A 20,817-nucleotide genomic window follows, 5' to 3' on the forward strand; every position below is an offset into this window, starting at 1 on the left:
GGTTTCACAATTCATTGACGTTAGTCAGTTTTGGGTGTTCTTTTCTCATCTTTCACAACCCCCCTCTCTCTCTTTCTCTCTGTCTCTGTGTTTTCTCTCTCTCTCTCTCGCTCTCTCTCTATCTCTCTCTCTCTCTCTCTCTCTCTCTGTGTGTGTGTGTGTGTTAACCTGAAATGATTAGAGGAATGTAGTAATGTGAGGAATGCGGACAGAAAGAGGGAGCTCTCTCTTTAGAGGTGTCCCCAGTCAAACAGAACATATTTTTAGCCTCCTCTATTATCCCCTAAACAAAAACAAACCAAAAAACAGTTTGTTGTCAAATAAGTTCATCGTGCAGGTCAGCACAATCAGATGATGCGTAACTTGTCAGCACCTGTCCTGAGCACAGAATTTGCATTATTCAGTAACAATAAAGAATTTAGAGAGGAGATCGTATCTTACTGTGCAGACTCAATGAGGTGCTTGAACGAGTTTAAGGGCGGTTGCGGCTCGGGGTAGAACAGATTATCTGTTAATTGGAAGATTGGCTGTGTGATTCCCGGCTCCTTCAATTCATATGTCGATGTGTTCTTGGGACACTGAACCCCAAATTATTTGATCCTTCTGATAAGCAGGTTGGCACCTGCCATTGGCATATGAATGGGTAAATGTAGCTTGCAGTGTAAAAGTGTTTTGAGCAGGTGAAAGACTTGAGTGGTGCTCTCTAAGTGCAGTCTCATATTTAAATGTATTGTCAAAAACTATTAGAGAATTAAAGCTTACCTGCAGTTAGTATTTGCTTGTATACATACAGCAGTGCTGGTGGATTAATGGTCATCAAAGTCACAACTTTTATTAATTCCTCAATGCAGTCTGATTCTGCAGTATTTTCATGAGCAGAGAGATTGTCTGCATCAAACCAAGCTGATTCCTCCCAAAGTTTCATCAATACAATGCGAAACAAATGCATGTGAGAGAGTGGAAAAGGCTGTTCACAAAAACGAGAACAAAATGAGTCAGAATCAAAAAAGCTTCACCAGTGCTGGTAAGAGTAAGTCGCTATAAATTGGAAGAAAAAAAAAGTACCAAATCAAAAAACGATTTTCTCTTGCTTGGAACAATTTTGCGTGCAGTCTTCTGCGATAGGTGTACCAGCACAGGGTGAAATGTCATTACAAATGCTTCACATAGCATTTACTTTTCAACATTGTAGGGATACGTTAAGTGTGGTTTATAATATATCTGCTGTCAGAACTTGACAAAGCTCACTGATCAAAATACTTCTAGAGAGTAATGAAAAAGTACATAATGTCCTACTGTGATCCTTCAGGCTCTGAGTTTTCCAGGCTGTCCTGCAGACTTAAGTGGATCTGTGATACTGCAGGTCAAAATGTACACCGGGAACAAAAAGTGCAAAACAAAGGAAATGTTAGTCATGAATTATGTTTGCACAGTCACTGAAGTGTGTTTCACAGAGTGTTACGTGTGTGTGTATTTGCTGTCACTGTGTATGCACCCGATGGCCTGCCAAAGAAAAAATGGCCCAAGCAACCCTGATGTCTGTGTTGCCACGGCTGCTGTTGACACTGTGTGTTTGTGCGTATGGATGTGTGTGTGCAGGGTGTGTGATTCATTTCTTTCACCAGTCCGGCTGACAGTCTGGACTGTTTCTTGAGTCTGGACAATGTTGTCTCACACATTCATTCTGCTGATCATAAAACAAGTTTTAAAAGAAGTGGTTTTTGTGGTATACATTTCTTAAAATGAAATATTAAGCAGAATATCTATCAAAATGATGTTGTATTTATACTGTGGTCATTTTGGCCACAACAAGAATAGATTGGCTCAATTTGGCACAATGTCAGACAGAGTGACAGGGTTACAAAGCATTGTTTTGGTAGAAGACATTCAAGTTATTTAAAACATGCAGAAAAAAAACAATTAGAAAATGAATGTTTTCAATTTCATTTAATTATGAAATAATAACATGGATGAACCAAACCATACATTTTGCATCTAATTAAGATCTAAAAAAGATATGACAGCTAATGTGTAATAATTCTCTATGTGTAATAATTCTCTAATGTGTAATAATTCTCTATGTGAAAGACAAATGCTTGTCTCTGTGTGTTACTGGGTGAAATATTTCTGAATGTGGTTGCCAAGCCCAAATGGACTGTGGTGGATAACTGCAGTAGATTAAATGCACAAATCACCCTCTGTTAGAAAAGTAATGGCTCCATAATAGCAACAGAGGTCAGTTTGTATTTCTTACCCCTTTCTCCAAGTCTTCGGCATTGGTGCCCTGGCCTGTGACCTCTCCGGTGACCTTTAATGACCCCACGAGGAAGCCTCAAAGTCGTATCATGCAGATGCAGAGGGAACACACCGGAGACACCGTGTCGGCCACGGACAGTTGCTGTAGCCATTTTTAAGCTCAGGTTGACATTCATATCGGCTCTCACATTCTCCCTCTGCCTCTCTCTCTCTCCCACTCTCTCTCTCTCTTAGGCACTGAAAACCTCGACTCTTTTAGCTAAAATATCTGAATATTACTTTATCTAAATATTCAAATGATAAAACTCAACGACAAAGAAGTGTCACAAGCTTATTTGCTGTATTTGTACAGGATAGGGCCACCTTAAAAATATCAAAGACAAATGGGATTGAGGCCCTCCTGCCTCCAATATGATGTTGTGACCATTGTTAAAGGCAACATATCTGTGTAGTATGATCCCTTGTTCAGTGCTGTGCTACACAAGTGTTTTGATTTTTTTTAAGAAATAAGTAAGTGCTTTCAAGGGTTGTTGAGTTGAAGTCTTAAAAAGTGTGTTTCTAGTCAGCGACACAGAGGATGGGCAGTGACTCTGATATCCTGGTGATCTTAGTAGAGCAGAGTTCATGTCACCACCGTAGAGCAACAACCCAAAAACCTTGACTCCCTTTTGAGTGATAAGATGGCTAAATGTCCAGAAGCAGAGGAGAGTCCAGCGCAGTCATGTAGCCTCAGGTTTTCAGTGCAGTATTTTTAAATGATGTGATATCCCACCCTCTCTTTGCCATGGTTGGCACTGTGGTGAGAAAATTCCCAGTTGAGATCAAGTTACTGTGAGATTGTCCAACGCTGGCACAACAATACTGCAGACAGGAAGCTACTTAGCTATCACAAGGGAGTTGACTGTTGAAGTAGTAGATATTTACCCACATTTTTTGGATTATTATGACTAAACTTATATTCTAATTTACAATAAACTGTATGTGTGTAAAACGTTAACTTAATTAATTTGACAAGAGTTTATTGATGCCTATATTAAACATGCACAATGCACATTCCATCATTTTTTAGGGTGGGATACGCCACAACATGGCAAGACTGTAATCAGGAGAAAAGATTGCGTGTGTTTCCTGTTAAACACCCACCCTCTGTCCATTGTGCCCCAGTCATTCACCACTGGTTCCCAGTAGATAAGATTCCCTGCAGAGCTCCAGCTAAGGACAGGTGACTTTTTCTGGAGTCATTGTTCTGTTTTGGAAAAAGCTCTGTAAGGTTTCGATGGTGCCTGGTGAAATGTTTGGCTCATTATGTCATTTCAGGAGTCAGAAGCTCCATTGATGGAGACCAAATAGTTTAGTTTACACAGTCCTGCTGTCTGGAAACAAACAAAACATGTGAATATGTATTAGAAAAAAATCCTTTTGAAAACCAAACAATTGCTCCCAAACTGGCAGTATGTGTTAAAACCAACCTGAATGTACAAACTGAATAAATGAAGCAAGTAATAATGATTATGTGTAATTTGGAAGCCCCTCTCAGAGTAGGTAGAGTTGGCCCCTACTATGTATACAAACTCACAAAACAGCAGCTGCCAGCACCAAGTTTGGAGTTGAGGCTCCATTGGGTGTCTATTTGTAGAATGATGGAGTCATGTAGAGGACTGTTTTACTGAAGGACTCGGAGATGTGTTTCAGCTGGCACACATACAGGACTAAAACATTGTGGCGCTGACACATCATAGATGTACGTGATCATTGTTCTTCCACTTCGATTTGCAAGATTACCACAGATGCTGGTCTCAAATAGAGCGTCAAACATGTTTGTCTCAGTTGAGTTTATTTCCAGATCTGACTTAAGGTTGTTTTTGATGGTTTGGGAAGCGGTCATTAATTTGAGATGCCAGTTGAGTTGAAAGCACATAAAAAGGCTGTCATTTACCCAAAGCAAACGCAAATGGGTTTATAGGAACGCCTATGCTCAGACCAGTATGAGATTTCTCAGGACGATTAACATATTTTATAGTTGTTGCTCCACATAGCTTTAAATAGACGTTTTAAAACCGATACTCAGGGTGTCCTATTGACTCAGTTGGATTAGATTCATACCATGTTTCTGTTATGTACTGAGTTTGAATCCTGCCGCGGTCAGAAATAAACAACCCACAAACAATCTGATGGAATTGTTTAACAGTCGGGAGGGGGGGTTGGATTTGTATGTGGAAATTGTGAACATGAAAGATTTCAATTCAGCTATCCAGCATCTGCACACTGTGTTAATGAAAACCAAATGTCCCTATTAGCTTGTTTTTTGTTACAAACCTGTCGTTTTGTGTAAGTCTATAAGTAAAATACTGGCCTGAAGTAGGTGCAAACATACAGCATTATATCCATCTGATATCTGTCCCTACATACTGGTCTTAACCCAGCTGCTGCTTGTCCTCTAGCTCCAGTGTGTTTGTCCCACAATGTCAAACATGAGGAGAAAACAACAGTAATTTGTTATCTGTTCGGTTCCTGTTTTATTTGCATCTCTGTTTAAAACCTCAGCTTTTCTATGTGATATTCCCACTTTGCACAATACTGTGTTGGAAGCACATTGTTGTATCTCCCAGAGAGCTGAGAGCTCCAGCTGTTCAACACAAACACACTTACGCAAACTAATGTCTGCTGTTGGCTTTTGATATTAGAGAATACCACACAAAAAAAACCAAAAACTTAAAAGTTGTGTGTATCTGTGTATGTGTGTATGTGTGTGTTTGTGTGTGTCACTGCCATGGCACATTGACCTCTGCCCGGACAGACGTCAGGGTGGGCTCTTTAATTTCAGTAACGTACCCAAGAATAGACAGCAAGTGTGACAGGAGGGGAGACAAGAGTGTGTGTACATGTATGTGTGTGAGAGAAAAAAGAGAAAGCGGGGATGTGGGAATGAGAAAAGAAAGAGGGAGTGTATCCCAGAGAGAGGGTGTGTGTGTGTTTTTGCATGTGTAAGAGAGAACGAGAGAGAGGGAGAGTACTCAGTGTTTCGGTCTCTCTCTTGCTATCTGGATTACAGCTCCCACTCCTTACTGGATTCTCATCACTGGAAACTAACATTAAACCAGCATTGAGGATTTTTTTCAATTTTGGGTTTTTGACTTTTACACAGGTTCTTAGGTGGACTTTTGCATTTAATTAGGCCTGTTGTAGATGAGCGAGACAATGAACGGTCGTGCTCTGCCACCATCGATACCTGAGGATGGGGAAGCCCCGGACCACTTCCCTCAGGGTGGGATGAACGGTTACCACCAGAGGCTTCAGGGAGGTGATGGGGGAGAGGCCGAGCTCCCGGTCTCCAAGTCCCAGAGGCGGAAGAGTGATGTCAAAGTCTATAAGGAGTTTTGTGATTTTTATGCTCGCTTGTAAGTCTACAGTTTAGAGGAGAAGGGGGGGGAAAGAACTGTGTTTAGTTGATGATGATGAGACCTCCAAAAGCAAAAAAGTCTGATTATAAGAAGTTGTTCCTTAACCCTTAAAAAGTACTTTTATTTTATATTTATGAGATGTCTCAACAAAAATTCTACCAGTGTGGCATGAAAAAGACTTTACTTTACCAAAACCTGGAGTTGAACCTGCCGCATCCTCTTTAAATGAACTGCTAAGTATAGCATTGGTATGGCTTTAGTTTTATAGATGTATCATAAGATGATGGTTTAGGTTTCAGATGATTCTTACCTCCACTTTCAATCATCACCATCCTATAAAAACCTAATGGCAGAATCTCTATTAGAGTACCATGCAGGTGAAGTGGTTTGAGGCAGCAAAGGTGTGTGTTAAGGGATTTGGTCTGCTCATACGCTAACACGGTGCTAGGTCTGTATGCTCTGAGCTTACTGTGGTGTTACTGAATGTGAAGTATTCAGATATTCCAGCAGCTGGGTCTTAACAGCGTAGTTTGATTTGCTTAAGCAGCCTTAGGTGCCATGTTTGTGCAGGGATAGCTCTGAGCACACAGGAGGGGGTTATTTTTGTGCCTAAAGGGGGGAGTTGTTATGCAAAGTAGAATATGTCAGCCGGTATTCCAAGTATGTTCGCATGACGGACAGGAAGGCTAAATATACATGCTTTATTTCTGACTGATCTGGCTTCATCGTAGACGTAGGGTCACCAACAGGTTTGTGAAGGGAAGTTTTGAAGTGGGAAGTTTTTCTGGTGCTGGAGACAGAAAATCCCAAATTTTGGTGAAGCGGTGTAAAACTCAGGTGGTACAAGCAAGCAGCGGCCATCACTACATTATTACAATTAGTTACTTTAGGGTCTCCCAGTGCTAATATAAGAAAGACAGGGGCAGACAACACATACTGACTTTTACAATATTTAGTATTTGGTATGTTATATTCGTATCTACATTACATATGTCTTAGGTCAGTACAAATTTGGGCACTGTGGACTCCTCAAGCTACACACAAAGTTGGTATTGGAGTCTCAACTTCTAAAATCTGAGGTGACCGAGCTGGTTTAAATAGTTGACAATCAGATAAGAAAGTAGTGACTGCGGTAAGTTTAGACTCGGACACTGACTCAGCTGTTAGTAACATCTGAGTCTTTGTTTTCGATAATACTGTTGAAAATAATACATTTTAAAAACATGTAGAGAAAGTCATTGTTATTGATGGATTATTTAGCTGCCCATATTGTTAGTGACCACAGGCGTGTACAGAACATTGAGGAAAGAGCAGAAGACGAGGAGACCAGAGGAGGAAGGGAGGGAGGGAGGGAGGGAGGAGGGAACAGATTGTATTCATAACAGAAGAGATAGTCTGGATCATTTCGCTTTACTGACAACCAGCCTCCATTTATAGTCACAGGCCAACGTGGTTTGGTTATCATGGTGGAAGGAGAGTCATATCTGAAGTTTTTTTTTTTTAAGAAGCCTTCTCCATCAACATACTTTTATCTGCATACATAACATATTTCTGCTACTGAAAATATTTATCATAATAAATATATGATATAATATAGGATAGGATATTTCATACTATGTATATAAACATAAACACAAAATGTAAACATAAACCGTGCATTCCCAAATGGAGGGTCTGTGGTACATGACGGTCCTTGAAATTGCTTGTGTGTGTGTGTGTGTGTGTGTGTGTGTGTGTGTGTGTGTGTGTGTGTGTGTGTGTGTGTGTGTGTGTGTGTGTGTGTGTGTGTGTGTGTGTGTGTGTGTGTGTGTGTGTGTGGTTACGTGAGTGTTTTTTATGATCTGACCTTTTTTACAGGACCAGTAACAAGATTGGACACACATTGTCACTTGAATGAGAAAGTGTATCCAAACTTTTGACCTTACCTTTGCACTTTTATCTTTTTCTACTGTCTTTGTCACTGCTGATAAAATAAAAATAAAAGATTAGATTAGATTCAATTTTAAGTACATTTTTTTGAAATTCTTCAAATCCTCAACAAATAACCTTTTTACTTTTAAATATATTTTACTTTAAGAAGGTAGTTTCTGCGATGAGTTTAAAAAATGTACCAGTTCAGCCTTTCAACAAAAGGCACCAATAGAAAAGTCAGTTAAGGCAGCATATTGTTGGGGAAGCCCGGATGACTGGATGCAGGGGGGAAAAAACACACTTTGCCACCCTGATAGCATTACATCTGTCTTACCACAATCATTAACTGGTGAAAGGTGATGAGGCTGATACCATTGTTACACTACTAAAGAATCTTCCAGACTAATTAGTCTGTCTACACTTCATCTGCAACCTCCTCAGGACAAGAGAAGAAACCTGTTTTGTTTTACTCTTACAACTGCTTATTGGCTTGTTTCTAAGTCGCAGTGTGCTAGAGGCAGATAGGAGGGTGGAAATGCCTAAGAGATGTATCACTTCCTCCCACAAACTCTTTGGACAGGGCAGGGCTGTCAGTGTGTGTGATATCGGGTACAACTATGTATATCGAACAATTTGTATTTGAAAAGTTTGTGAAGAGCAGGAAGGAGAAGGAAGCTGTGCTTATGTCTACATTGTGTTTCAGTGTAGTCGGTACATTTGAAAAGGGTGTGCCAGCTACCTGTTTTTATAGCGCAGATTCTCTAAAACATTTGGCAGAACTGAGAGGTGTGTTTTTAAAATGACAAAGAAATAAGAGGTGATGAGCAGTGTGTCTGGGAGTTTTTGGAATTCTTGTTAATTCCTGAGTTGATCCAATTAAGTTAATATGAACAGATGGCATCACTCCATAAAAATCTTACATGGTGTGTATGCGTGTGCGTGTGTGTGTGTGCGTGTGTGTGTGCGTGTGCGTTGCCTAGAAACACTTTGGTATTCTGACCTTTTAAACAAAGCAGATAAGCCAGGATGGGTCCACCATTTTTTTTCTCTTTGTGTGGAACATGTTTACTTCCAGTCTGCCTCAGGTATGAAGTTGTTAATTGTGTCCATCTGCATCGGTACATTTGCTATTGATTAGTTAGTATGCTGTAGTTTTGTACACTGGCTGCTCATGCTCGGGTTGGAGCAGTTTGATCATTTTGTTTTCAGGTCAGGATCATTGTGGATTTAGTCCAAGGTTCAGCCTAAGCATAAATTTGTAATAGAAATAGGGTTTGGTGATATAACAACATATATCATGAGATGATGTGATGTACTACATTTTAACATCCATCATTTTAATAGAACAAGAAGTAACTCTCTACTGCTCAAGTTTCCTATGAGATTAAAGTCTAAAAAACATTTATTTGATAATTTATTATTTTTTATTTTGATAATTTATTTGACTTCCCACACAGTCAACAGCTATAAAAACTAGATGCTGTAAATATAAACTTATGTTTTGACAACTGCATGTCATAGATCATTTTCAGTTTCCAGATCATTTACTATGTTTGTCAGTCTGACAATCAAGGGCAAACACAGATGACAGATGTGTGTCTGTGGTGTGAATTGTTTGTTTGATGGGTTTGTGAAGGTTTGTGTAACGTGAGGGAAACAATGTCAATCAGATTTTACACTGACTCCTAAGTTAAGTGAATTCAAAGTTTATGTAACTTTAATTTTTTAATATCAATGTGATGATAATCAGAAAAAAGACAAGAAAGACAATAAATATCTTTTTATGAGGCACGGTGGCAGGTTTTTAGGGTGTGCCACATTATGTGTTGCAGTATCTGGCACCAGTGTGTGTTTGTGGCCCAGCCCAGTTGATATATTACAGTCATTTTGTGCAAAGATGAAGTAACAATATTGATTATAATCATATGTGATTCACTTTAGTCTACATGTCATTATCAGGGTTTGTACTTTAAACAGTCAGCGTAATAAGTCTGGTGTTTTTGGCAGATTGTCAGAGCATATTAACCCACATCTGTACACACACATGCACACATACACACACACACACACACACACACACACACACACACACACACACACACACACACACACACACACACACACAGATACACTGCTAATACACACTTCAGTGCAGATGGACATTTGGTAACTTCATCATCCAAAGAAACCATGCAGGTTTCTCATCTCATTGATCCCCACGCCCCTATGAGCACAGCCAAAATAAGCGCTGAACCAAGATATTGTTTGTGTGTGTGTGTGTGTGTGTCTGCGTGTGTGCGTGCACTGGGTCGATAACCTCTTGCATCACATTTTCCCCACTCTGCTCTCCTTTCTCCCGCTGCTGAGTACATCTTCCAGCTGTTTTCATAACAGGAGAGACATGTGATAGATGTTAAAGTGTTGGTGTTAGGTGTGTCCTGGCTTGACCAAGAGGATTTCACAGTCCATTATAATAATTTAAGAAATATGACACAAATTCCTTCAACATGTACAACCAATGCACGGTCACATCCAATCCCATACATTATGATGAAATTAAGAAATATAGTAAATTATAAAGCTATAATATAGCAGCATATCTTGTCTTATTATGTTATGAATTTATAGCTATATATATATTTTCAAAGCCATAAAACATCTCAAATAAGTTCATCTGTCAACATTTCAAGTTTAACTTTGTTTCTAAGTTCAATATGCTTGTCAGGGCATATTGCTGCACACACTGTAATATAAGCTCATGGAACAGTTTCTAAATTAACAGCAAATAATAAGGATACAAATGCTGTGATATTAATGTATATTATAATAAATTAGCAGTCAGATTCCTACTCATAAAACCTCTTACAGTAAATTTCATGAGATGTTTTGTCCACACCGATCCTGATTGTGATTTTTTTTTTCTTCCTAGCAACATGGCCAACGCGCTGGCCAATGCCATGTGTGAGCGCTGCAAGAGTGGTTTTGCCCCGGCAGAGAAGATCGTGAACAGTAACGGGGAACTTTACCACGAGCAGTGCTTCGTGTGTGCCCAGTGTTTCCAGCAGTTCCCAGAAGGACTCTTCTATGAGGTAACACCTTTGTCCTCACTGCTGCTTTTTTAATGTACGTCTCATCTCTCATCATCCAGCAGTGAAAAGATGATGCATTCACTGACAGATTTAAGCACAGCCAGAGGACATGATTTATGGTATTGCAAATTATCTGGACTTTATATAGCCATTATGTGTATACATAAAAAAAATACAAATGCTTTGAATGGTTTAGACATGCCTTAGAATCACTGTAGCATGCAGCTGCTATCTGCACTTGCTCATATACACTTGCTGCAGGCCCTGCAGTAAAGTTAAATTTACACTCTGATCCAAATACACAGTTAAAGCATGTGTAGACAGATCGGTACATTCAGAGTCCTGTGTGGATCTCTTCCCTGAAATACATTTTAAACACAGTGTAGTGTAAATGGGGGTTTCTTGTTCCTTCACATCTCTTGGACATGTTGAGGTAAATAAAGCAGCACCACCTTAATGCAGTATTGAATTATTAGGAGCCCTCTTCCAGTAAGCTGTTTGCTCATCAGCCCTGACTCAAGGCCAGATATCTCTCCGGCCGGCCCCAGAGAACCTGATGCTCTTCTGTTTGTCAGTCTATCAAAGACAAAGAGTCTCTAAAGCTGCGATCAATATAAGCCAAGGGTGTTAGCTTGCATTAACCTTTGACTCCCTGTAAATAATTCTACCTGCCATAAATAAACGTCAGTCAGCAGGATATCACTGCTCCCTCTGTGTGTTTGAGCCCTAATAGCCCGCGAACACATGAGGAAAATAAATACAAAGTTTTATCCACACTAGGTTAGGGCCTTAATATGTAAATTCATTGTTGATGCTGATGATGATCATTGGTTAATTTGTTAAATATTGAGGCTTTTGAAAATACTATACAATAAAATCAGCTATATTAGAATGGTTCTAAAATGATTATTCAGAAATATTGACTATCAATGTAAAGGGATTAATCCATAAATAAAGATATATGAAGAATTAACATACAATTAAAATGCACACCAATAATTATGTACTATATTTTATGATATGCAGAGATTTTTAAAAGACAGTTTTGGATGTCCTCAGTACACGTACAGTGAATTAATGGTGCACTGAACGCTGTTTGAAAGTTGTTGTTGCTGAAGATGTTTTGCAGCTGTTGTCGTTAAACTGTATCAACTATCCTATCCAGCATATTTCTCAACTGTTTCCTGCACTAAATCTGTCAAATCTCAACATAATAAAGCTGGCACATGTAGTGATTCTGCTTTGAGATTTGTTTGTGTTGATAACAGATGTATTGTTGCTGCCATTTCTGATCTTATGTTAGAAAGAGGTTATTTGTGCACTGTATATTCTTTTAGGAATATATTGTTTATTAATTTAATTGTAATGATAGCATTCAAATGTACAGTTGTGATTAATAGTGTACAAACTGTATAATTGTGTTACAGTTTGAAGGCAGGAAATACTGTGAGCATGACTTCCAGATGCTGTTTGCTCCCTGCTGCCACCAGTGTGGTAAGTGTACAAACTGCAGTAAATGAAAAGAGTTAATGCCTTTCGGACAGTAAATATCCATGTAGATGTTTTCTCATGAACAAGCTCCACGTAATCATCTGCTCTTCTCTCAGGTGAGTTCATCATTGGCCGTGTGATCAAGGCCATGAATAACAGTTGGCACCCTGAGTGTTTCTGCTGTGATATCTGCCAGGCTGTGCTCGCCGATGTTGGATTTGTCAAGAATGCTGGAAGGTCAGTTTTAGAGATAGTTATCACATCAGTTAAAGTCTTTTTTCTATGTCGCACTACTTCCGTATTTAAATTACTTTGTTAATAGCAAACAGTTTCTTAACTTTTTGTAAAGAATTGCAGTTTGTATAAGTCGTGAAACTTGAGACGAGGACTTGCGGTGGATTCTGTTTCTGCTGTTTCATACACTGTGTGGATTCGTTGTATCACACAGAAAAAATACAACCAATCATTACCTGTCAAATCTCTTCCTGCTCCAGGGGAGATTCCTCAGTTGAATCACAGTGCAACACTTTAGATACCTTACTGATCCAACTTAGAAGATCAATAGTTTCAAATCAAGTACGTTTTGGCCTTTCAGTGTTTTTTTTAAATCATTTCCTTCCCTCATCTATCCCTATCTCTCTCTCCCTCCTCTTCTCGCTCTCTCTCTCCCATCAGGCACCTGTGTCGTCCGTGCCATAACCGAGAGAAAGCTCGTGGCCTCGGCAAGTACATCTGTCAGAAGTGTCACGCCATTATTGACGAGCAGCCTCTTCTGTTCAAGAATGACCCCTACCATCCTGATCACTTCAACTGCAACAACTGCGGGTAAACATGCACAGACACAAACTTGGCCAGCTGTGCCAAGTTTCACAAATCATTCAGAGCAGGTGGGAGGGCAGGGCGAGAGGTAGGGGAAGCAAGCTGTGTCAGGTTGTGAATAGTCCTGAGTAAACTATGTGTTCACAGGTGGAGGTCTTTTAATTCTACATCAGGATCACACTTCTGGTGTTATGAAGTCATATTGTTGCCAAGTATATGCACACTTTCATGCTCAAATATAAACACCCTGAAATCATGAAACACACTGATTATCAGGCTTATTATTATAAGTATTTGTTGCAATTTTGATTCACTGATTAAATGTTCTTATTAAAAAGAACAACACTTTTCAGATCCTACAAACATATCAGTCTATGCAAAATTAGATCAAATGCAGCACAGGCAGCACTTTCAAAATGAAGGATGTGTCAGTGCTCTCTGGTGGACAAAGTGTGTAATAGCAACACTGTTTTTGAATAACTCCAAAGGGTGTACTCTAATAAAAAACATAGTTGTTATATGCAAATTACGAATATTGCAGCCAGGAAGCCTGTATGGGTGGGTCGCACACTCCTACATATAGCACAGTCATGCACTTACAGTGATCTGACTCAGCTAAAGTGTCGCAACACCTCTTGTATGAGAAGGGTAAGGTCTGTAATTGCACTGTAATATAACTCTTCCCACTGCATTTTTCATCAAAATCCAAGTATAAACATAAACCACACACAAATTATGCTCCAGGAGATATCCAAAGATGGAAATACAAGAAACATACTGTACAAACACAGCCACATAGCGTTTTTTTGCTTTAGATTGCATTAGGTTGCAGAGGTGTTCCTAATAAACTGCCTGATGAGTTTACATTCACCTTCAAAATCTTCATTATTTTCTTCTTTTTTTGTAACATATACCTCTTTTTCATTTGCATAATTTGAATTCGTTGAAATGCCTTGTAAACGCATCAGTTTGCCTTACTTGATAAAAGCTTTATCAAGTGTAATTTTCCTCCATCTCTGCAGTAAGGAGCTGACTGCTGATGCTCGGGAGCTGAAGGGAGAGCTCTACTGTCTGCCCTGCCATGACAAAATGGGTGTCCCCATCTGCGGTGCCTGCAGAAGACCCATTGAGGGCCGTGTGGTTAACGCCATGGGCAAGCAGTGGCATGTGGAGGTGCGATGTTAAACTGTACACCTTTTTGAAAACCACTTCAGTTACCTTGAGATTAATACAGCTTAAATTTAAGACATTCCTGACTGTCAGATTACTTTCAGATGTATTTACATTTTAAATTACACAGTGTCTATGTTCTGTTTGATCTCAATATTTACAACAATGTTTAATTTATTCCTGCTAATTTTACTTAGAGTTAGACATACAGTATGTGAGCAGCTGAAAGTAGTTATATATTCAAGAGTTTTTACGGCAATTGTTGTTTTCTGCTTTATTTTCTGTTCATTTCATACCAGTGAGAGCTTTTCAACGTCTTGTGTTTGACTCATACTTTTACCAGTTTTATCTCCACAGTTGTGTTCAGTCATCTCCACTCCTACATCATTCCTCCATTACCTGCAATCTGTCTCTTTATTATTTTCTGTCTGGCGTCACTCCAGCTCTCCTCTGTCTTTTCACATTTTATGGACATTTTCCCATCTTGCCTCCTCCACATGTAGCATCACGTATGCACTGTGTGTGAGCGCCAATTTCAGGGCCACCCGTTTTATGAGCGAGGTGGTCGTGCCTATTGTGAGAGACACTTTTATATGGTGAGAGAATTAAGGATTGGATTGACACTGACTGCTGCCCTGTGTCTCGCTTTTTTCTTTTTTTTTTAACTCTCTGTAAGACCATCACTTTGGTTCAGCGTACAAGATTTTGAAAACTGCTGGCCATATTGTCTTAAACATTTGTCTTGATGCCTTTATATAAATAACTGTATATTGTTCAATTCACTTACTTCAAACAAGTTAGTTATCCAAATGATAAACTTCATCTGATCATATCTCATGTTCTTTCAGAGACTTTTTACATTTATTCATCAAAATCAACTTTGTTTTTGGCTTTTAAAAATCCATATTAGTGTAACCCTTTGACTCATCTATGCTGTCCTCGCCAACAGACACATGAGGGGTCCTTAAACTGCACTTTATCAGAAATATTGGACATTTCACTTGAATTTATGTCAAACCCTACCATTAATTCCTCACGTGTCTGTTTGAAGGATTAAAACCTCTGAAGCTCCATCCTCTCTTCTCTTTCTGTTCATTTTGGAACGCAGTAACAGAACAGCTGGACTGAACTGATGTGCTGTTGACCTGACCTGATAATGTCTAAACCAGACTGTGCTGCTTTCTGCGGCACAGTCTGAAAGTGTTATTGAACTGGCTGATTGCTGTGCTAACCATGTGTGCATTTCCATGGGTTTGTTTGCAGCATTTTGTGTGTGCCAAGTGTGAGAAACCCTTCCTTGGACACCGTCACTATGAACGCAAGGGCCTGGCTTACTGCGAAACACACTACAACCAGGTAACACTCCACTGAATTATCAGAGCATTCGCATTGAACACAGAAATAGTGACTCAAACACACAGCTTTGTTTTGTATGTCATGAAATATCTCCTCCTCTGGATCCATTTGTAGCCTCTCAAGTACCAAGGTCAAGATTAGCAGCCAACAGTGGCCACATTTGACTCCAGTGATGCTAAATTATGAAGTGACGACGAAAGGATTAAAAATTGGTCCTGGTCCTGAGGGAAAGTTCAACATATCTGAAATTTTAGAGTTGGCTGCAAAAAAAGCCATGCATTTGCTACCTAACTTCTAATTAAAGAAGTAATTTTTCAGTCTGTATGACAGTACATTATCACACCATTTTGACCATTTTTTAAGTCAGTCCTTACTTTGAATCACAACAGCTTGAAAACACAAAGTAATAATAAGAAAGAAATGAATTGAATTGTGATATTTGTACTTGTTTCCAAGGCAGTTTTCCTTGTTTTGGAAAATTTCCAGGAATTCATATTATTTTATAGACACAAGAAAACATACAATTGTATCTACAGACTGACACTTTATTCTGGACATTTAGGAAAAGTTTTCTTAACTCAATTATAAAAAATAATAATAAATGAAGGGTTTTGCTGTGCACTGTATTAGTTTTGATGGAGGAGTCTGAACTCTCAATCTAAAACTGTCCTGGGTCAGAAAGACTTCAATCAGTCAATGTAATGACTCCACCTAGTGTTTTTTTTCAACACAGTACTTCTGCTTTTAGGGATGCCCTTGTAGCCCGTGCTTGTTTGCATGACATCTGAACGCAAAGTGTTCAGTGTGAACCATGACAAAGACAAAGACTGCCGTTGCTGCGTTGTGTTACATCATTTTATAACTCATAAGATGTGACTCTACGTTGCTAACCCTCTCTGTTTCTCTTCCCTCGTCATGCTCAGCTGTTTGGAGATGTTTGCTACCACTGCAACCGTGTCATTGAGGGAGATGGTGAGATAACTTTTCCTGATTGAAAATATGTATATGAATGTTATAACTGTTAATAGATAGAGGTTTGTTATATCATTCATTGTGCAGCTCTGTTAGCATCCAAGCTCATCAGTGCCTTTTTAACCTTTTTTGCTTTTCTTTTCTATGATGTCGACTGGAGCCCTTTGAAAATTAGATTCTGAATTCAAGAATAAACCCCTTCAGCTCATGTGATGGTGATCTGGGACTGTGTCTCATGTGACTCTCTGATGTGTCTTTCTGCTATTTTTTCAGTGGTGTCTGCCCTCAACAAGGCCTGGTGTGTCAACTGTTTCGCCTGCTCTACTTGCAACACCAAGCTCACCCTCAAGTAAGTAACACACAAGTCCAAGACATACACTTCAACATAAATAGTCTCACTGTGGAGTCACATTTTAACCTGGATAATGTGCTCATTCTGTATTAATTATACTTGGTGGAATTCAGGTGTGAATTGGTCACTCTCTCTCTGTTGACTTTGTAATGTTTCTCTTTCACAACTGTGCTGCATCTGGGACTGTTTTCATATCTGCTTTGAACTGCCTGATTTTCAGTCCTGTTCATTCCTGATTTTCTCACCTTTCTCTTATAACCTTGTGTCTCTGTGGTCTTTTCTCTCCACCTCTCCTCCCCTTTATCATCCCTATTTTCGTCCTCATGTTTTCTTCTCTTGCTTCCCTTTTCCCTTCCCTTGCCCTTTCTCTAACACTCACCTCTTCCCCTCCTTCTTTTCCTCTTTCACGTCTCGTTGCTCTTTCTTCCCTCTATCCTTGCTTCCTTTATCTCTTTTTCTTCTTATCCACCTTCCCTTCCTCTTCTCTTTCCCCTCCTACAATGTTCTCTCCTCCCTCCCTGCTCCGTCAGGGATAAGTTTGTGGAAGTGGATTTGAAGCCGGTGTGTAAGCATTGCTATGAACGCCTGCCAGACGACATGAAACGCAGGCTGGCCAAGCGTGAACGTGACTCAAAAGAGAAGAAGAAGAAAACTTTGATACCCATGTGTCTGTGATGCTATCTTTCTCCTTTCTCCACACTTCCACTCTTCTTCCTTTGGTCAGTTTACATCTTTCTTCCTGTCTGTTGCTTAACTTTCTCTGTTTCATCTTCATCATATTTCAAACACACTCCATGTCACTTTCATTCCTCTTACTATTGTTATTGTATTTAGCCATGTTGATGATGAAAGCAGAGATTTAGGTAAACACATCTGAGTGACCTAACACTGGAAGTGTTTCGGTACATGATCACTTCTCAGCCAGTAGAGATTAGGCTGGTACTTTGGTAACCTCTGCTATGCAAACAGGAAAATCAGATCAGTCACATGCTGAAGGGACGGCTTTGTTTCTTGGGTCTCTCGGTCTGTCTGGGCCTAAAGGGTAAAGCCTTAATCACTTCCGGCAGCTTTCTGGCCTCGGCTGTAGAAGTGCCCAGGTCCCACCAGGTTTGACACGTGCCTCAGTCCTGCCAGCGATTATCTGCTTTGAGAGGAAACGCCGTCCAGGGGCAGCTGGAGGTTCACAGAGCTGACCAGTGTTAGTGGAATTAAAGGCATTTGATACAGAAAACAACTATAAAGCAACCTTAAAGACTTTCAAGGCTTTACAATTACCAAAATGTAATCATAGAAAATCTTTAGAGTTTTTATTTTTATCAGCTTGTGGATCTACATCACACACATAGTGATAGACAATCATGTTTTCTTTCAAGCAAGTGCAGTAGTTTATTAAAAAAAATGTAAGAATGTAGAAAAAAAAATCCCCTCTGGACGATATTAAGAAATCCTTACAAAAAATGTCTATATTTGTACTTGCAAGTTTTTGTATGGATTTCCATTTAGTCCAGTGGTTAAGACGCATACTGTATTATTGTAATGTCCCTGATTTTCTGGCAGGGGATCTTTACTTGTACCCCCCCCCCCTATCCCATGTATCCCGTCTGTGCCTGCACTCGGTTAAGCTTACAAGCCCAAAACGTATGAAAAAGTAAAAGGTAAAACTCAGGCGCAAAAACACAACCCTTATCAAGTATAATACAATTTTGCTGTGCTACAAGATCTTAGGTAGGTTGAAAAATGGCGAGATTGAGCAGTAGTACTGATTTTGTAATAAAAAAATGCAATTACTTAAATCAGAAAATACTCCAAAAATAATATGTAAGTAATCTAAAAAGAGGTTATTTCCTAGTAAATATAAAATAAACAGAAATCATGCTGTTCAGTATGACTTTTTCTATAACTAGTGGAGCTACAAACATGTAACCAAACCATTTCTCATGGTAGTAAAATTGACACAACAAAACTTAGACAGACCTCAACACGTAATTTACCATTTGTCTCTCCTCCACAGGAACAAGTTTGTGGAGTTTGACATGAAGCCAGTGTGTAAGAAGTGCTATGAGAAATTCCCTCTGGAGCTGAAGAAGAGGCTGAAGAAGCTGTCTGAAACCGTTGCTCGGAAGTAAACGCAGTCGAGCAGCCAGGAGGGAGGGAGAGGTAGATGAGACCCTAATGTGGCCTTGCGAGGGAGAAGTCACATCTACACAATCGACAATCATGGTTAAGATAGCATTTGTGTGTTTCACATCAGTGGTATGTTAAATTTTGGATCAGTTATTTCAGTGGAGCTTTCCACTTTTTGTCCTTTCAGTTACAGCCGCAAAACATTTAGGGTCATTTTATGAGTCTGAAACTGACAGATGGTTCGACAGGCCGTCAGTCAGAAGGTTTAACTTTAAGCCGTTCAGTGCCTTTTGGCTCAAATACAGTACTGTACTGTATATATATTCACATGCTTGTCTTTCTTCACTGCTAGATATATATTATACCCAAACACATATGATGATGGTCCGCTATTTCATGATGATGTACTGAATAAACTTAGAAACATGGGAATAATAAAACCTCTGTTGCCAGGTTGTTAAACTGTTTGCGACCTTCTGTTTGACTTATGTTACTGATACTCTTATAATAATAGAGTAAAACCCAAAGAAAGTTGAGAAAAAATGCAGTTTTGTTGAATGTTTAATATCTCTAATATTTACTGTTTTGCACCAATATGTATTATTTCATTTATTATAAATGCTTATTTTCTTTGATATTGTACAAAATAAGTTTAGCATTATAAAGTTTTTTTTTTTCTTGCATCAGTATACTGTATCCTCCCCAATGCTTCAGAAATGGATTCAACCATCCCTGAAGTTTGCTGGATAATCTTGTTATGTGCTATGAATTGTATATGTAGAGCGTTATCTATGCAAACTGGTATTTACACTGAGTTACCAGTTTATTAGGTTTACTTGTACAATCAAGTATAATCCAATACAACAGCCCTGAAATAAATCCCAAGTTTATAATGTTCAGTTTTTGCTTTGTCCTCTCTCATTTATAGTAAATACAAGGAACATAATATTAGAAGTATCTTTAAAAAATATAGCAATCCTGTGCAACACCACCACTAACTACTGCTCATACAGCGTCAGAAATGACCTTATAGCAGAATCAACACCTCGTACACCGTGTCAACAAATACTGAACATAATAAGCTTCACAGTGGCAGGATTTATTGCAGGGCAATTGGAAACTCTCATGTGCAGAGACCGGATGTGGGAGCAATGTTAGATGTTAGAACATGAGTCTCCACTCTTTGTAATCCAAGGAAAGTGATCCTCTTAGTGAGGTATACAGACTTCCTCAAGGCTCAGACCCACTTAGGAAAGAAAGCCAATTGTTAAATGGTAAAAAAATAAAATAATTCCCATTCAAAAAATGTTCTGCTTGAGCAGTATTTTACCATAGAAAGCTTGTCTTTTATATAGCAGTTTAATAGAAAGACACATTCCACAATTTCACAGAAAAACCCCATGTTTCTGTCCTGAATTTCACTGCTTATGCCAAACCATTTCTCACAGGTCATGTAGAGGTGCAACTACCTACTGGACTGTTGTGAAGCAGAACTTCAGCACCACTAAAAATAGTGCAGTATAAAGCTGTATATCTTACAACTAGAGTGACTGAGGTGACTCTACACAGATATACACAGATATGTATTTTAACCTCACAATGCTTGTCAAAATACAGTATTTATTCACATAACATCAAAGATAAGTCTGTCAACCCACCTGAATAAACATGTACAGTATGTCGATGCTATCAGTGTGTATGTAGTAATGTTTTTATGGTTTTTACTTTCTCGCATCTCTCAGATGGTAATATGACATCATAAGCATGTATAGGAATCAAAGGGAACCTTTCATTAAAATTAAAGTTAGGGCAGAATAACTAGAATTAGATTTGAATAATTAGTATTTCCAGATGGCTTTCTTGCTGCTTTTGTTTG

At 39.1% G+C, this 20,817-nt stretch overlaps 1 protein-coding gene across 6 annotated transcripts in view; it reads left to right on the forward strand.

Moving 5' to 3' along the window:
- Positions 1–20,630, forward strand: part of LOC133992899 (LIM and senescent cell antigen-like-containing domain protein 1) — a 29,918-nt gene extending 9,288 nt beyond the window's left edge. For 3 of the 6 annotated variants that reach the window (XM_062431685.1, XM_062431686.1, XM_062431687.1), the window contains exons 2-10: positions 10,498–10,657; positions 12,085–12,151; positions 12,265–12,385; positions 12,824–12,973; positions 13,990–14,140; positions 15,401–15,493; positions 16,417–16,465; positions 16,739–16,814; positions 18,829–20,630. In XM_062431685.1, coding sequence (XP_062287669.1) covers positions 10,498–10,657; positions 12,085–12,151; positions 12,265–12,385; positions 12,824–12,973; positions 13,990–14,140; positions 15,401–15,493; positions 16,417–16,465; positions 16,739–16,814; positions 18,829–18,943 — 982 coding nt within the window. In that variant the 3' untranslated portion in view covers positions 18,944–20,630. Of the gene's footprint in view, positions 1–2,395; positions 2,421–5,303; positions 5,655–10,497; positions 10,658–12,084; positions 12,152–12,264; positions 12,386–12,823; positions 12,974–13,989; positions 14,141–15,400; positions 15,494–16,416; positions 16,466–16,738; positions 16,815–17,347; positions 17,483–18,828 lie in introns of those variants that run through there. The other 3 variants (XM_062431689.1, XM_062431688.1, XM_062431684.1) reach the window with 3 other exon arrangements.
- The last annotated feature ends 187 nt before the right edge of the window (positions 20,631–20,817 follow it).

Source organism: Scomber scombrus, chromosome 13 (assembly GCF_963691925.1).
Source record: "Scomber scombrus chromosome 13, fScoSco1.1, whole genome shotgun sequence".
Classification (NCBI taxonomy): domain Eukaryota; kingdom Metazoa; phylum Chordata; class Actinopteri; order Scombriformes; family Scombridae; genus Scomber; species Scomber scombrus.